This window comes from Camponotus floridanus, unplaced genomic scaffold (assembly GCF_003227725.1).
Source record: "Camponotus floridanus strain SB8 unplaced genomic scaffold, Cflo_v7.5 scaffold12, whole genome shotgun sequence".
Classification (NCBI taxonomy): Eukaryota; Metazoa; Arthropoda; class Insecta; order Hymenoptera; family Formicidae; genus Camponotus; species Camponotus floridanus.
In genome coordinates this window covers 1,939,175-1,954,485 of record NW_020229237.1, presented here as the reverse complement: position 1 = coordinate 1,954,485, position 15,311 = coordinate 1,939,175, and the positions used below count along the sequence as shown (strand labels likewise).

General features: G+C 32.7%; 1 protein-coding gene across 9 annotated transcripts in view; it reads right to left on the bottom strand.

The window, feature by feature from the left end:
• Nucleotides 1–15,311, bottom strand: part of LOC105258998 (dystrophin, isoforms A/C/F/G/H) — a 426,695-nt gene continuing 411,384 nt past the window's right edge. For 7 of the 9 annotated variants that reach the window (XM_011270641.3, XM_025415317.1, XM_011270643.3 and 4 more), the window contains 11 exons: nucleotides 6,025–6,284; nucleotides 5,459–5,617; nucleotides 4,989–5,125; nucleotides 4,532–4,736; nucleotides 4,184–4,269; nucleotides 3,774–4,101; nucleotides 3,578–3,689; nucleotides 2,855–3,493; nucleotides 2,617–2,731; nucleotides 1,903–2,010; nucleotides 1–1,393 (listed from right to left, as the gene is read on the bottom strand). In XM_011270641.3, the coding sequence (XP_011268943.1) occupies nucleotides 1,299–1,393; nucleotides 1,903–2,010; nucleotides 2,617–2,731; nucleotides 2,855–3,493; nucleotides 3,578–3,689; nucleotides 3,774–4,101; nucleotides 4,184–4,269; nucleotides 4,532–4,736; nucleotides 4,989–5,125; nucleotides 5,459–5,617; nucleotides 6,025–6,284 (2,244 nt within the window). In that variant the 3' untranslated portion in view covers nucleotides 1–1,298. Of the gene's footprint in view, nucleotides 1,394–1,752; nucleotides 1,765–1,902; nucleotides 2,011–2,616; nucleotides 2,732–2,854; nucleotides 3,494–3,577; nucleotides 3,690–3,773; nucleotides 4,102–4,183; nucleotides 4,270–4,531; nucleotides 4,737–4,988; nucleotides 5,126–5,458; nucleotides 5,618–6,024; nucleotides 6,285–15,311 lie in introns of all 9 variants that reach the window. The other 2 variants (XM_011270646.3, XM_011270647.3) reach the window with 2 other exon arrangements.

Sequence of the window (15,311 nt, the reverse complement as noted above, 5' to 3'; positions counted from 1 at the left end):
CAAAACCAACAATTTGTCAACAGACTACAGACGGAGCTTGAAAAAACATATTCGATCATTTTACACTCTATAAAGTAAAATCAATCTTTTTGTGACTTAACGACGGCAAATAACAATATATTCATTATTATCTGACATTTATTCGCAAGGTTTATCGAATTGGTAAAATATGATATTTTTTTCAAAGATATGTATTTTACATTTCGCAAACAGCGTCCGCTCGTAATATAATAGTAATATAATAATATTATTAACATATGGCATCTATGTGATATGCATAAAAAACGTTTAGTTCATTCAAAATATAAAAATTATCCACCAAGAAGCAGATTGTAAACTTTAGTAACAGAACCACGGTAAAAAAAAGCTCATATTTCAATAATATCGCGATGAAGTATTTTCTAGACAACTTTATTACATATTAGAGAATACAGCCTACAGTTTATTAGTTAGGTACTTATCAATATATTTTCTTAGATATATAATAACATTCGGCAGGTTTAAATAATAGACATTGCCGTTTAAATTTATTTAAAAAGTATGAAAAATCATGTAACTGGATAAAAAATAAACTTGAAAATCGTAATGCATATCGCTCTCTGTTTTATTATAAAAGATTCTCTTTTGTGTGATTATATATGTAAAATTCAAGAGCGTCAAATACAGGAGGTCAGATATATGAATTCTGTCTATTTCCCATTATGTGTCGTCTAGAATCGCAACATGTACATTGTGTAAGTTACGTCGAGGAAGAGCCCGTGGCAGTGAACAGAATGGGTATGTAAATATAAACTACGATCTATAATAGATTATGTGATTTGATACATTGCTTTTGCATGCATTAATGATATTTTCTTCCACATGTGTCTCTCTTTTTTTATTCTCATTATATTCTCTTAATTGTGTTTGTATAGTTTAGCTAGCAAGCATAACAATTGATTTCTCATTACAATTAGTTTTATGATATGACATGTCAATATGTAATAAAGTTACTCTCAGGGGACAGCGCCGAAAGCCAAATCATAATCGTCTTATTGATATAATTCAGCTATACAATGACGTATATCAAAACTTATAAAATACCCAAAACCACCACACCACGAGACGAGTCCCCTGACCCTGCATTGCGTGGCAGATATACCATGTACTTGTCTCTGATATGCGTATTAGAGCCAGACTTGTGTGTTATTGGTCAATGATTACGATTAAACGTTTACAATCGTGAATATCAAATGGATAGCGTGTCGATTTAACCGAATTTTAGTGTCATCTAATATCAGCATTCGTTGATGGAACGGTTATTTGAATGCCGGTGGTGCTCGTTGTCCATTCGTCTTCGATGTGTCCTCCGTCATGACTGTTACCAATTCGCCTACAGCTTTTCCTAAGTCACCTAAAATAAAAAGAGAAGGCTTTTTATCATTCGCTTGTCTTTTCATTACCGTTTCTAAGATCCAGGGAATATGCTGCTAAACTCACAATTTAGACAATCAACGCGTGCACATATTCAAAGATTAGAAACTAAGGGAAAAGCATGAAAAGAAAGAAAGAAAAGAAGAAATCAAGCACAAGTATATAAAATACATGATTAATATTAGAGATCTATGCTATTAATTTAATTAATGTATAAGATTGTGCTCATTGCACAATTACCGATAATTGTGAATAGCAGTTTTATTTTGCGTATCTAATATTAATATATCCAAGCAAATTTTTTTAAGCCCTTATAAGGGAGAAGCATAGTGATCTCACCTTACATCCATTCTGTAGCGTGAAAACAGGAAAGCAACATTATTTAAGTTTATATCAAGCACAAGTAACATGCATTATAAAGACTGAACATAATAGATGGTTATACTACATGATTGACATACAATCACAAATTCATATAACTGAACGAACCTGCCATGTGCAATAAATTGCCCACGTTATGAGCAACACTATGAGAATGTGGTGGCGGTGGTGGCCTCTCTAAACTGCTGACTCTGCCTTCGTTTGAATTTCCACCACCTATGTTTATATACCCAATAGCAATAAGCTTATCTAACTTTTAGTATATGATTAAATATATAATATAACACAGGGCATACAATAGGGATTCGTTTTATAATTCATACAAATAATGCTAAAAAAGTTACAATATTCTAATGTTGCATTTTCAATTAATTTTGTAATTATATAATAATATTAATATCATATAATATTAATTAATGATGTAATTTTCTTAACGATTTTATTAATTTATTAAATTTTATTTATTGATATTATAAAAGACTAGGACATATTAGAAAACAATTTGTTTTAGGAAACTATAAAAAAGATTTGCTATTCGTATTCATTCCATTATATGTATTTCATAGGTGTATTTATCTGATTGAAATCAATGAATCTCTATTGTATTATATATGTAGTTAGTACAATGCCTATAGAAAGACGTTAATATTCGATTGTTCCACATTAGTTATAATAAATATGTATGATAATCTGATTGATTGAATGCATTAATAGCGATCCCCAATTAAAAACTTTGATATATCATCCCACAAATATTATCAGTCGTTTATTTGCCAAAAATAATTAAAATTTGAGCTGTAATAGAAATGAAATGTATTGTACCTGGAGAATCATGATAATGGCCATTCATTTTTGCCGGAGAATCAGTCGCCAATTGTGATGCTGTTACACTTCGAGTTTGTAAAGTTCCAGTCTTCGATGGTGAAGAAGCGTTTGGCTAAACAAATTTAGAAAAGATTGATCTATATTTTCTAATATTTTTTATTTCATTTTGAAATAATTAGAAAAATTAATATTGGAAAAAATAAGATATTTAAAATGTAACAGTTTTGTGATATACCTCATCTAGAAGCTGTCTAAGTCTCTGTAGCTGCGCCTCCAATTGGCGATTATGGTCCTCGAGTAATTGCATGCGTGCTTCTAATCTACCTTTGTGCTGCCTCAGCAGCTTGGCTTCCGCAATCATATCGCAATCGGGTTGCCTAGTACTATGACCATCTTCTGGCGTCGAACCGGGGGTTTGCTTCGAGCGCAATCTTTCGTATTCCGCTTGCAGCGTCGCGTTCTCCTCTTCCAATTCCCGTATCATAGCCTCAAGCTCTTCCCTTTGCTCGGCATCAATCGCGGCCATGACTTGAACCGGACTTCTTGGTACGTTAATGTTATCGCCGCCATTTAGACTCTGACAGTAGTGCGCTATTAATTGATGCTCGTCATCACTGTCCGGTGTGGAATTACTTCTTGTGCGCGATAGTTCAACTTCGGCGAGTCGAGAGGCATACATCTCCAGACGGGAATGCATGTCTTGACTGAGAGAGCTGTGCTGAGGTGAAGGTGCCGGGCTTTCCAGCGCGTCCCCTTCTAAGACAGTTTGCACAGGCAGATAACCAACTCTAGGATGTTTCTTGAAGTATCGTTTGGATTTGAATTTGTTACGCAACGCGCGCGTAAAATCGCGGACATCTTCACCAGACGTCGTCTATAAAGTGACAAACATGTCGTTCAATATATATGAATCATTTCTTTTGATAATATTTAAATTATATGAAGATAGACGTCTTACCGCAGTGCAATATTCTTGCATCGGATGTGTTAGCTTATGATTTTTTGCTTTACGTCCTGAGAAGAAACAATTCTGACACATGTCGAAGTTGAAGCATTTCAAGCAACGGTATCTGAAAAATTCGAATATTTTTTATGTCAATATGTTCCTATAATTTTAGATATTATCGACTCTTTCCGATAAAAACGAATCTTACCTGAATCCTATGATAGGATACTCCTTGCATATATTGCATTTAGCTTGATGTTTGGCTGTTTCTGCCGCGGATAGTCTATGTAGCACTGGTAACCAGACCATGCTTTGCGGTTCTTGCTGCAGCCAGCTTAAAAAGTGCACGGCTTCTATCTCGTTCTTATCCTTTCCTGCCTTCTCGAAGCAGCTACGAACACTGGGTTCGATGTTCGAACCTCCAAATGCCGCGACTTCACCTAATTGTCTTGGTACCTGTATACAGTCATGCAACAAAAGTCCCAGCTTTCGTTGATCTACCAATCTATTAGGATCCGCGATCAAGCGGAATAGATCTGAAAATAATATAAAAGCATTTTTAGAGACATATTAAATTATAAAGTATTATTAGGGAGAATTTTAATATATTTTACTTACATCTATACTTTTCCTCCAAATGTCCCTTGCACAATAAAACCAGACCGACTTTGAATGAAAGTACTCGAATCTGACCAGTACGTTGGCTAAAAATTAAACACAAAATTTCATGATTACTATATTTTAAAAAGATTAATCTAGAATATCGCTAATATGCCTTAAAAGAGAGAGAAAAAGAGAAAAAAAGAAAAGGAAAACTAAAATAGATTAAAAAAATATATACATATAAACAAGATATAAAAATATGAGTAGTAAGAATTGGTATATTTCGATAATTTAATACTAATTTATAAAATTAATTTTTCAATATTAATATTATTTATGAAACATATTCTTCATACAACGTACCTATCATATACATTGAGCAGCCAATTGATGGCCAAATCAATGCATAGCGGTACGGACACCTGCGCTGGATTGTCTGCTGCGATTACTTCGTACAGCGATGTTAGTACTGTTACCATATCGGGGATGTCAATCAGTTTATCATTCTGTGCCCGAAGCCCGTGTGAATCAAACTGTTCCAACGCGGTGGAAAGGCTCAACATGTCCACTGAAACGATAAAAAAATATAAAATATTTATCTATTTCATATAAATTTTCATTTTTATGATATCGGTTAGCTTGCTAAACATGCGTTGAATATGTCAAGAGGAATAATATCTAATGTCATTCTAACGGTACGCCACTACAGACGTGTACAGAATGTGATTGATCGAGAAAATTACGATAGTTAATGAACACATGGTGCTAACCAGACAGCAATAAAGGAATGATTGATCGCTAAGAATGTGAAAATACTCACGGCACAGTCGCTTCTGAACGGTACGCAGCTTCATGGCGGTTCGGTATGCGGAAAAGCGAACTTCGTTTAGGTCCGCGAGAGAAGACATCAGCTCTATCATTTTCGGATGATCCCAATGCGTAGTTTCCAATTGATGGCTGTAATAAATAAATTTCATTCGATATCTAGGTTTAATTATATGCACGAATAAATACATAAATTGAGCGAGCTTCAATAATTTTCTATATTAAAAAAATTTTATGACACAATTATTATGTCTCTTTATTGAAACTGAATTAAAAAATTATGAGATATGTAAATTATAAATATTAATAGTTAGATATTTAAGTAACTTGAAATATGTTTCTTAGAAAATACAAGAGCCGGTCGCGTTATAAGGAGCAAAAGCTTTTGATCGTGATGGAAATAACCGTGTCGCGCAGTTTGGGAAACTCAAAGCGAATGTACAAGATGCAAGGAAGATCGATTACTTGATATAGTAAGGCACTTTGGCGGGTGTGAGGGCTCTCTCCCATGGTGGTTCTACGCTACTCGCGAGGAAAGCCTGACTACCCGGAGTGCTGCCATCCTTCCCGAATCCGCTTAGCAACTTGTAACGTTCGTCAACCGCGACTTGCAGCACCTTCCACCTGCGAAAACACAACGAAAAAAAGTTAATATCGTAAATTCATATTGAATTCAAAACAAGAATCGGCGTAAAAATAAATTCCATACATAATGTCTAATTTCAATATCGGTGAAAATAATATCGGTGAGAAAAAAAGTGAAATCCTTGGATGGCTGTAAAAAGAAAATTTCAAATATCTCTACAGCATTCATGTGTTATAAAAACATGATTTAAAAAATCAATTTCACAAATTACTTGAAAAATTTATCATTGAAAAATACAAAATTTATCATTGAAATCTAATTTTACAGCTTCGAAACATAGTGTACATGTTGTAAAAAGCAGCTAAATAATGAACGATATGCGAGCTCTGTTTAGAACTTCTGCTACAAACCGCGAAATAAATTTTTGCGGTTTTCAAAGCCATACCTGGTGTTCAGATCTTCGAGTTTCGCCAGTAAAGCGTGAGAAACGATGACGCTGCTTGACGCGAAGACGCTCGCCTGATCGTTCGCATCCTCGATGTTCCTCTGAATAGGTACCAGTCGTTCGCCAAATTTCTGCAACTGCTCGAGCAATTCCGTTGCCTCGTTGGCGTCATTTGGATTTTGCCAGCCGCTCTGGATCGCCTCGGCCGCGGCCATCCGCGAGGAGAGATCCTCGAGAGACTTTTGGAAGACACATATTTTCTGAAATTAAAAAAGGAAACATTAAATTAGAATATTTATTACTTAAATCTGAAAATATATAATCAAGATAATCTAATATTGTTTGATAAATTAATTCATTATTTAAAAGGAGAATTTTCATATCAAAAATCATAAACCTAAAGTCATGAAGCTAGTATGTATTTTATAATTAAACGTATTAAATTTGAAGAATTTCATTATTTTATAGTTGTGTAATTTAATAACATTGCTTTCATTGCTGTATAAACTTGTATGTTTTATATAATTACGTGCTTTATTTATTTTAATATATTTTTTATTACATCGTGTCTCTCTTAATTAAAAAATAATGTTATTCAGAATATCTTTATATTTTATGTTAAAAAAGTGCAGTGTGTGTTATATACATATTTATAAATTGATACACATGTAAAACGTACATTTCATTATTTGCAAAAATATTTTATTTTCGATAAAAAAATTTTTTGTTTACAAATCTTTATATATCCATGAAAATTTTAATCATATCTTCAATTTCGTTAAATCACAAGACGCGGCACATAATGAATCAAAGAGATTACCGTTTACTAAAGTGAAAAATAAAAAAGTCTTCCGTGAAAGGATAACAAACGATACTGATTCGCCAAACATAATGAAGCCAGAAAATATTTCTAGCAAAAATATACGAGAAAAGAAAAGCATATAAATAAGAATATGTATTTAATACAGATAATTAAGAAGTATAATATATATTTAAAGAAATAGATATTTCTAAATATGTAAATAGCAATGTATGTGACATTTTTAATTAACAGACATTTTCCACCTAATGTTTGAATTTTTGCTATCGCATCAATAGTAACTCGTTTGCAACTGATAATATTCAATGGAGTTATACTCAATGGAATAAAATAACGAACGCAGCAACGTTAATTAAGATATTCACTTTTACGCGATGTAAATTCGAATTATTCATTCAGAGCAATAGTACCCGATGCAATGTACAGTGTGCAGGTGCATGAAACGTCTGGGTTGTTCTTGTTGCCGTAATTACGGCCAAAAGTGGTATTCCCAGTGTAAGAGAAAAAGTTTTACGTGGGCGGCTATTTGCGAGCAGATAGAAAAGTCGGAAGTAAACTACATGCATAAAATTTTACGATCGTTCAAGTTATACTTATCGTATTAGCATTTACGTGTATACTTCAGGAGAACTCGCCGTTATAATTAGATGAAGCATAATCAAATTATGATCGTTTTAATTTTGTCTTTCGATTTATAACTGATGTGCATTTACCAATGAAACGAAATCCAACTTCGCTTCTAATTAAAATATAATTTAATTAGATAGCAAAATATTTAAAGAATAAATTTTCTTTTTATACGTGTTTTTCTGAATTGAAAACAGATGAAAAGAGATGAATATTGAAATTATAACAGAGATAGCTTTGATGAAATGTTTCATATGATATAAATTCAAACAATAAAAATATATTCAATCGTATTTTAAATGATAACCGATTTTTTACCCAGTTATAAAAGTTGAGAGATTCTGTATTTAATTTTAAATAAACGTTACTTTATATTAAAATTAACAAATATAAAATTTAATTACTAAAATATTTAATTATAAAAATAGATATCTCTAATTATATTTTCATTATAAAATAATTAATAAGTAAAAATTAAATGGAGTTTAATTATATTTTCGTTAAAATCTACTTCAAATTAATCAATATGAGAACGAAAGAAATTCTTGTATAGAGAAAGAAGAATTGTTAAATATTTATTGCTATCCAAAAATGACTTCCCTTTAATTTTATTTTAAAAAATGGCTGTCATAAAGAAATGAGAAAGAATCTAAATCGAAATAAAAAGAATATAATATATAATTTCTTTGTCTCGAAATAATATCTCGTTTTTTCTCCTGGCACTTTACGAAAGAGCGTACAAACGCAGAAAGGTACGGGACAATTGCTAAGTACAAATGGCTCGCTCTTCCGATCTTTTCAATTTTCATTCTCAGACAAGGCGCGGTAACTGGCGTCGCGATAAAATTCTCCGGACATTTATCAGTCGGCGATATATGACACGGGAGAGCAGAAAGAGCGGAAAAACGGAGGACCGTCTCACGGAGGATGGCATTTGCATTCCAAATAAAAGCCGTCGACGAACGCTAAATCGCTCTAATTAGTCGTCTCCCTATGGAAGTGCTTTAAGCATCCCTTGTTCCGAGAGCGGGATAAAGAAAAAGGCGGACGCGTAAAAGCGGAGCGCGAATGCAAGAGAGAGAGAGGAGAGAGAAGTCGGAGTCTTACTCTGGCATCTGTGACAGAAAGGAAAGTGGAATGACGATGATCGGACCGATAAAAATGCCGCGTCCAGAAAAAGCTGAATCGTGTCTTTGTGCTTAATAATTTAGAAAGAAAAATATTATAAATGTGAAAAATTATACCGATGATAAAATCGTGCAATTCTGAAAGGCGAAAATTCAAGCTAAATCGCTTCAAAATAAAGCTCCTAACATCTTGCAATATTGTGTTTTGCGCTGTTAAAAATATTAAATATATAAAAAATATTAGCTCCTAACAAGTATGTCAATATTAATTTCTAAATGAGTAATATATGTAAAAATTTTGTGTGTCATTTTCATATAAGAAGATTTAGCACACACGTATAATAACTTAACATATTATGTGAGAAATAGCTGTTATATAATTACCCTGAGCTAAAATGTATAATTTACGCATTTAGATCATTATATAAATATATATTATAAATACTGCATAACCCATGATGCGAATTGTGTCCGACATAAAGAATCTCCAATATTATTCGTCGCAAATGCTAATGGAGAATTATTGTGTTCAATGAAAATGTAATTATATTTGGAACGCTAAAATGCACTTCGCAACGTTCTCGTATTGCTCTCCCGTGCGTCTGTACGAAATTGTGTGAAAAAATTAGTATAATGAGCGAGATTCTTGTTGATGAGATTTATTTTAACGCGCGCACGCATGTATGAATGCTTGCACGCACGCACGCACGCATTTGGCATTCCGATTACGTAAAAAGTACGAGATTAAGATAGTAATTTGATTATACAATGAGATCTCTCTGCATGCATGTTCGCGCAAGGTCAGTGTAAAGCACTTGATACGTCTAAATCAGCACGCATTAAATATCGTGTCTCGAATATGGGATATGAAAAGAGTAAATTTTAGCAAAAGCAAAATGAAAAAATAATGATGCTGAGAAATTTTATAATTATATACATATCATTTTTTATTGCATCAAATATCTTTATATGTGAGATTTGATAAATAGAATTTTAAAATTCTATTAATTATTTACAGAAAAGGAGATAATATTTTAAGTAATTAAATTAATTTCTAAACAACTCAAGTCGTATAATAATTCAAATTTCAATCACATATAGAATGCTTAATTTTTCTTTGTATGAATACATAAATGTAAAATTCAAAAACATTTTTGGAATCTTAAAATCGTTGAATTGGTATTTATACTCGATTCTTTTATCTATATAATAATGTTTTTAATTAAGCTATTGATAAAAAAGTATTTTTCTGGAGAAACTATTCGATGTATTTCATTATGTTCAATTCTTAAATAACAAAGATAATTGAAGAGCATTTATGTGTCGTAAAAGCGCAGGAAAGATTCAATCTTTATGTGTGATGAGTTTTTTTTAATCAGCCACAATAATTCCCTTGGATAAAGTACTACAAGAAGCACTAACACGCTAGTAAATGACATAGTTTCGTTTTGTAGTAAATAAAATTACAACAGATAAGAAAAATATAAAAAATAAGAAGAGCAGACATTTTTTTAAAAATCAGAGCACTCGAAAGTTTAATTCTAGACACTTTCTAGTAAAAGTCACGAAATTAATTCCTTGATTCTGATTGACTTCACCATATATTTTTCAGCAAAACAAAATCGCTTCCCAAGTAAAATTGTAACAATTTTGTAAAGGTAAAATTGAGCAATATAAAACAACGTAAGGCATAAAAATTGTGGTAAAATTCTGCACGAAAAGTTAGTTTAATTTTGAACCTGAACATGTGCAAGATAACATGAATTTTTCCTTGTATTGCCTCTTTCGGTATAAATAATATAACTGTTTTATTCAGGACCGGAGAAAAAATTCGTTACCCTCGAAACTTTTGCTCTCGTAAATAAGTTGCTTTTCTTGAAACATGGCAACGAGCAACTTCATTTAAGTGTTACTTTCCGTGTGTCTCTCATTAAAGGATCTCTCCACTTGATTTTCGCAATAAATCGCGTCGAAAGAGTTCCTCGACATTTTCTCGACTTTCACTGAAGTGACGTGAACGCGAGTGACGGGGATCGTGCACCTGGACGTCAAATAATCAATGGGTTCGTCGATAGTGTGAGATCCTCGCGCGTGAAATCTTCGGGACAAAAAGGCCGAGGCCGAAATAATTTCTCGCCATGATGTCTGCAATGTCATTTATTATATAGTCAACCGGGCAATTAAAGTTAACTCGACTGTTCCAGCGTTGCTCCTGCTCTCTGTCTCTCCTCGCGACTCCTTGTGTCCTGGCAAAGAGAATTCGTGGAATTTACTAAGTTAATTGTCTGGCGCCGTCCGATATTCGCCTGATTGTATGCACAATTCGTGCACCATTTGGCAATTAGCTGTTTGACTTGTAAGATCTCTCGCAAAATCTCTCTCTTTCCCTCTCGTTTTTTTTTCCTCTCTTTCTTCCTTTTTTTCTAATCAATTATATCCTATATATCCATTTGATAGTATGATAATTGTGTTAAATTAAATAGTAAACAATTTCAATATTAACTTGTATGTGACAAGTACACACATAGTTTATTAAATATCTTCATGTTTTTATGATTAGTTGATATCAAGCATTGCTAATCCTAGTTCAATTTTAATTCGAGTTTCGTTTTTTAATTATATTATAGAATTACAAAGCAGCCAACTTGTCATAGATTCAGGATTAATTAGATCTATCTATATGCAGCTTGATTATAGCATGTTAAATAAAATATCATGAATTGGTAAAAATTAGCATCAATATTTTTAACATAATTAAATACAAAAAATATATTGATAAAAAAATAATAGATGAAAAATAATTTATGCATTTTTATTAAATATTGATTAATTCATTTGTAAAATATTGTGACAAATTGAGGAAAAAAATTTTAGAAAATGTCAATATATTGATTTTCACAAATTATTTTATAAAACTTAAAATAGATGTTTGAAAATGTTACCAAACCAAATTATATATATTTCTGTTACTTCCATTTAAATTAATATCTCTATATTATACCTTTCTTATTTTTGATATAACATTGCTTAAAATCAAACATGAGCGTTATTTGAAAAGGAAGGACTGACAATAATATATAAGACTTATATCAAAGTTTCCTTAGACTAAGATAGTTACAGACTATGCTGTAAGACTAAGAGACTTAGCTGTTGTGATATTGGAACATCGTATACCGTGAATCTTGGTAAGCAGCTTACATGTTGATTATATCACAGCTTAACATGTAACTTTCCGTGCTTGTCCAGTCTATCATAAAGATTAAAACAACGTAGATAATCGCATAAAAATATAACATATATAGCAAAATTTTGCACAACCATCGTCGATAAATTCATCCAGTACAAAATTTATTGCGATTTATATCATTCGCTAATATAATAAATAATTTTAAGTTCAGCATTTTCAAAAAGGAAAAAAATATTACATTCTGGATAAAAAGAACCGATTGATGATGGATTGCCTTATATTAATATTGATAGATTACGAAAATTATTTTCATTTTTTTAATTTACATAAGATGACAATTCACAAACAAACAGCTACAACTTATCATAGATTCAGAATTAATTAATCTAGATGCGGCTTGATTATGTATTTTATTTAACATGCCAAATGATGCACGAATTGTGTACTTGTGTTAAATAAAACAGCATAATAATTATTTTATAGAGATATACAGAGTGTTTCGATAAAGGTGGGCAATCCTTGTAGGCATGTATAGAACAGATAGAAATAATCCATAAGTTCCTATAATAAAATGATGATGATAAAAGATGTGTCAGAGAAAAAAGTTCTTTTTATCTGTTCCACGAAAGATTGTTTACTTTATCGAAACATTGTATTATAAAAATTGTATTAAACCGTATTAAAAATCCTCATAATAAAAAATTATATTAAGTGAACGTTACATTATCTCTCCTGCCGTACTTGGGATGAAAATTGCACGAAATAGGCGGAGACCGAGCTAGAAGTTAGCGAAGGGTCAAGCCACAAAATAACTCACACGTCTTCTTACACATCTTTCGCACACACGATGGTCTACCGAATTATCTCGTAAATATTCAGATTTTTCGCGATGCTTTCTGTTATTTATCGCATCGCATCGTTCAGAGAGGTGCGGTTTCATCGCGCGCCAGAGCAGCGGACAAAGAGGAGTCTGGTTTGAAGTGACTAAGCGGCAATATTGTGGCGCCTTGCCGTTGGCAATACGCCATATCCATCTATTATAAGTCTCGAGTTCGCGCACATAGACCTTATAGTACCCTAGACCTTAACCTCGGCTTTAGCTGCAATCCTGGAGCCGTGTTAGTTATCGCCTTTACTTAAAGGACATGAGTTGTAACCGACGTATCATCGCGATTTTTCAATTACACTTCCTTAGATAGGAAGTGTGCATTTATTAATAATTTCGTGATTTCTAATAGAAAAGAAGAAATCACTTTGTTTGCAAGGTATATAAAATATCTAATTTCTTTTAGTTCTTAAAAGTCTAGAGAATCTTTTGTTTTGCCAAACGAGGAGTTTCTAATGTATTTCGATTGTTGAAACGGCAAAACTATATGCGCGAGTGAGACAGATGGGATTTGAGTGCACTTTAAACGCACGTGACTATCGTGAACATTTGACATGCATATGACAAATCTTAAAGGATCTTGTACGGACAAACATTATTTCCAGAGAGTTTGAAGATGGAATTAGTAACCGGGCTAACACATGTGTGTCAGAAATATGCGAGACACGTGTCTCTTAAGCGATGCGGGTAGCCTACGCGATTTAAAAATGCGTCGATGTTTGCTGAAACATCGCGACAAGAAAAGATATTTATATGGAACCAACTTACAAATCGCATCACAAAAATAAATAATTCTAAAGATTAATAATCTTACAGAGATTTCCACAGATGTTTTATTATATTTATTCGGACTTTTATTAAAAAATTATGTACCTTTAATAATTAGAAACTTCTCTTACGTTATACATTTCTAAATAATATAAAAGTAGGCACAATTTCGATAGCACAAACTCGATTACCTTAAAATAAAATAAATCTTGCTCAAAATATTTGTCGCATGCAGTTTTCAATTAAATAGGATTAAATATACTGCAATAAATTTAAATATCAAAATCACAGCACAAGTTCATGTACATATTTTGTAAGTAACATATCACGATTAAATGAATGAAGGAGAAAATGTTCGTGTGCGAGCTCTTTAATGTAAAGACTACATACATAAAGTAAAGAAGAACAGCATCTTGCATGACGACGGAAATTAGATACCCTGCGGAGAAACGCTATTATGTGGGTAAACTTAAGAAGGACGATCCCCCTCGAATATCCATCGAGACAAGATTTTGTTCTACGGACGATAATGTTCCATACTGAAAGGTTTCCGCATAATATTGATCCGCTATGATTGGCGCTTATTGTATGTGAAAGTTTTAGTACATTACAAGAGGAAGAGGAAGAGCAGGTAATTTTATGTATAAAGTTCTGTCATCTCGGGATACAAGAGTTATTAAGTTTATAAATTGCACACAATGTTGCATTTTTGCTGCATCTTACCGATAATGATGCAAGTAAATTCGTTGAATTAAGCAGAAATACAAAAAAAACATGGAAAAATGCAAAATAAATTTTCATGTCACACGATAAAAGAATATTCGTTTGAAAAAGGATTTGCGTAGAATATATTTTACAAGAATATATATCTTGACATAACGATATTTCATACGAGAGTACGCAAGAATATTTGGTTCGGGCGACAAAGGTGTTCCTTGAAGACCGAGATGCATTTCTGAGGTGCGAAATATTTTATTGATAGGCATGAGCGATTTCAGCAAGCGTTCGCATTCAATTCTGCGAAATATGCCGATTATGACTGCTTTCAATATTTTCTTTTAAATGCCACAATAATAGAAATAGATAAATTAAAAAAGTTATCAATTATCAAAATTAAATAAATCGTTATTAAAGTAATCATAAGTTAATTCACACGCTTCCTAACTTTGAAATTGCAACGATGAATTAATAAAATAATCGAGTAGTTCTAAAAAAATTTTAATAATATTTATTTTACATTAAAACAAGTGTGAAATATTATCTTTCACATAACTTTTTATTTTCTCTTTGAATTTACGCTGTTTGTGAAGCCTGAAGAAACTGAATGAAATTTCTTGTAAATAATTTGCAATTCAGATGTCATTTACAGAACAAGATCGATTCGTTTACAATAAATACTCTCTCGTGTGACGTCTGTGATTTTTACGAGGCGATAGTCTAAAGACGAACCGGAGCTCGTATTCTCCTATTTTAAGTCGGTCACCAACTTCTTATCTGGAATCAGTCGTCTAGCCCTGGTTGCAGGGCCGCACCGCACTTACAAATGGCACGGAGGGGACCTAAGGAATCTAAGGAAGCTCACGACGTTGCATGGAAATTGAATTAACAGCCGGAGAAACGGTAAGAGCAATTTCCGCGATATCTATCTGTACACGAGGAAGGGCATGGAGAGTACGTTAATACGCCACGCGGGAGGGCAACTGATAACGATATACAGCCCTCAATGTGAGGGTTGATGCGATATACATAGGCCTAATCCACTAGCGACGCCAACTGACAGTAACGTCCCCTAATTTGCATCGTAATATCCGACGATTATTCTTTCGGATCGTATCGAGAGATATCGTTGCATTATCATAATCTCGCGTACAG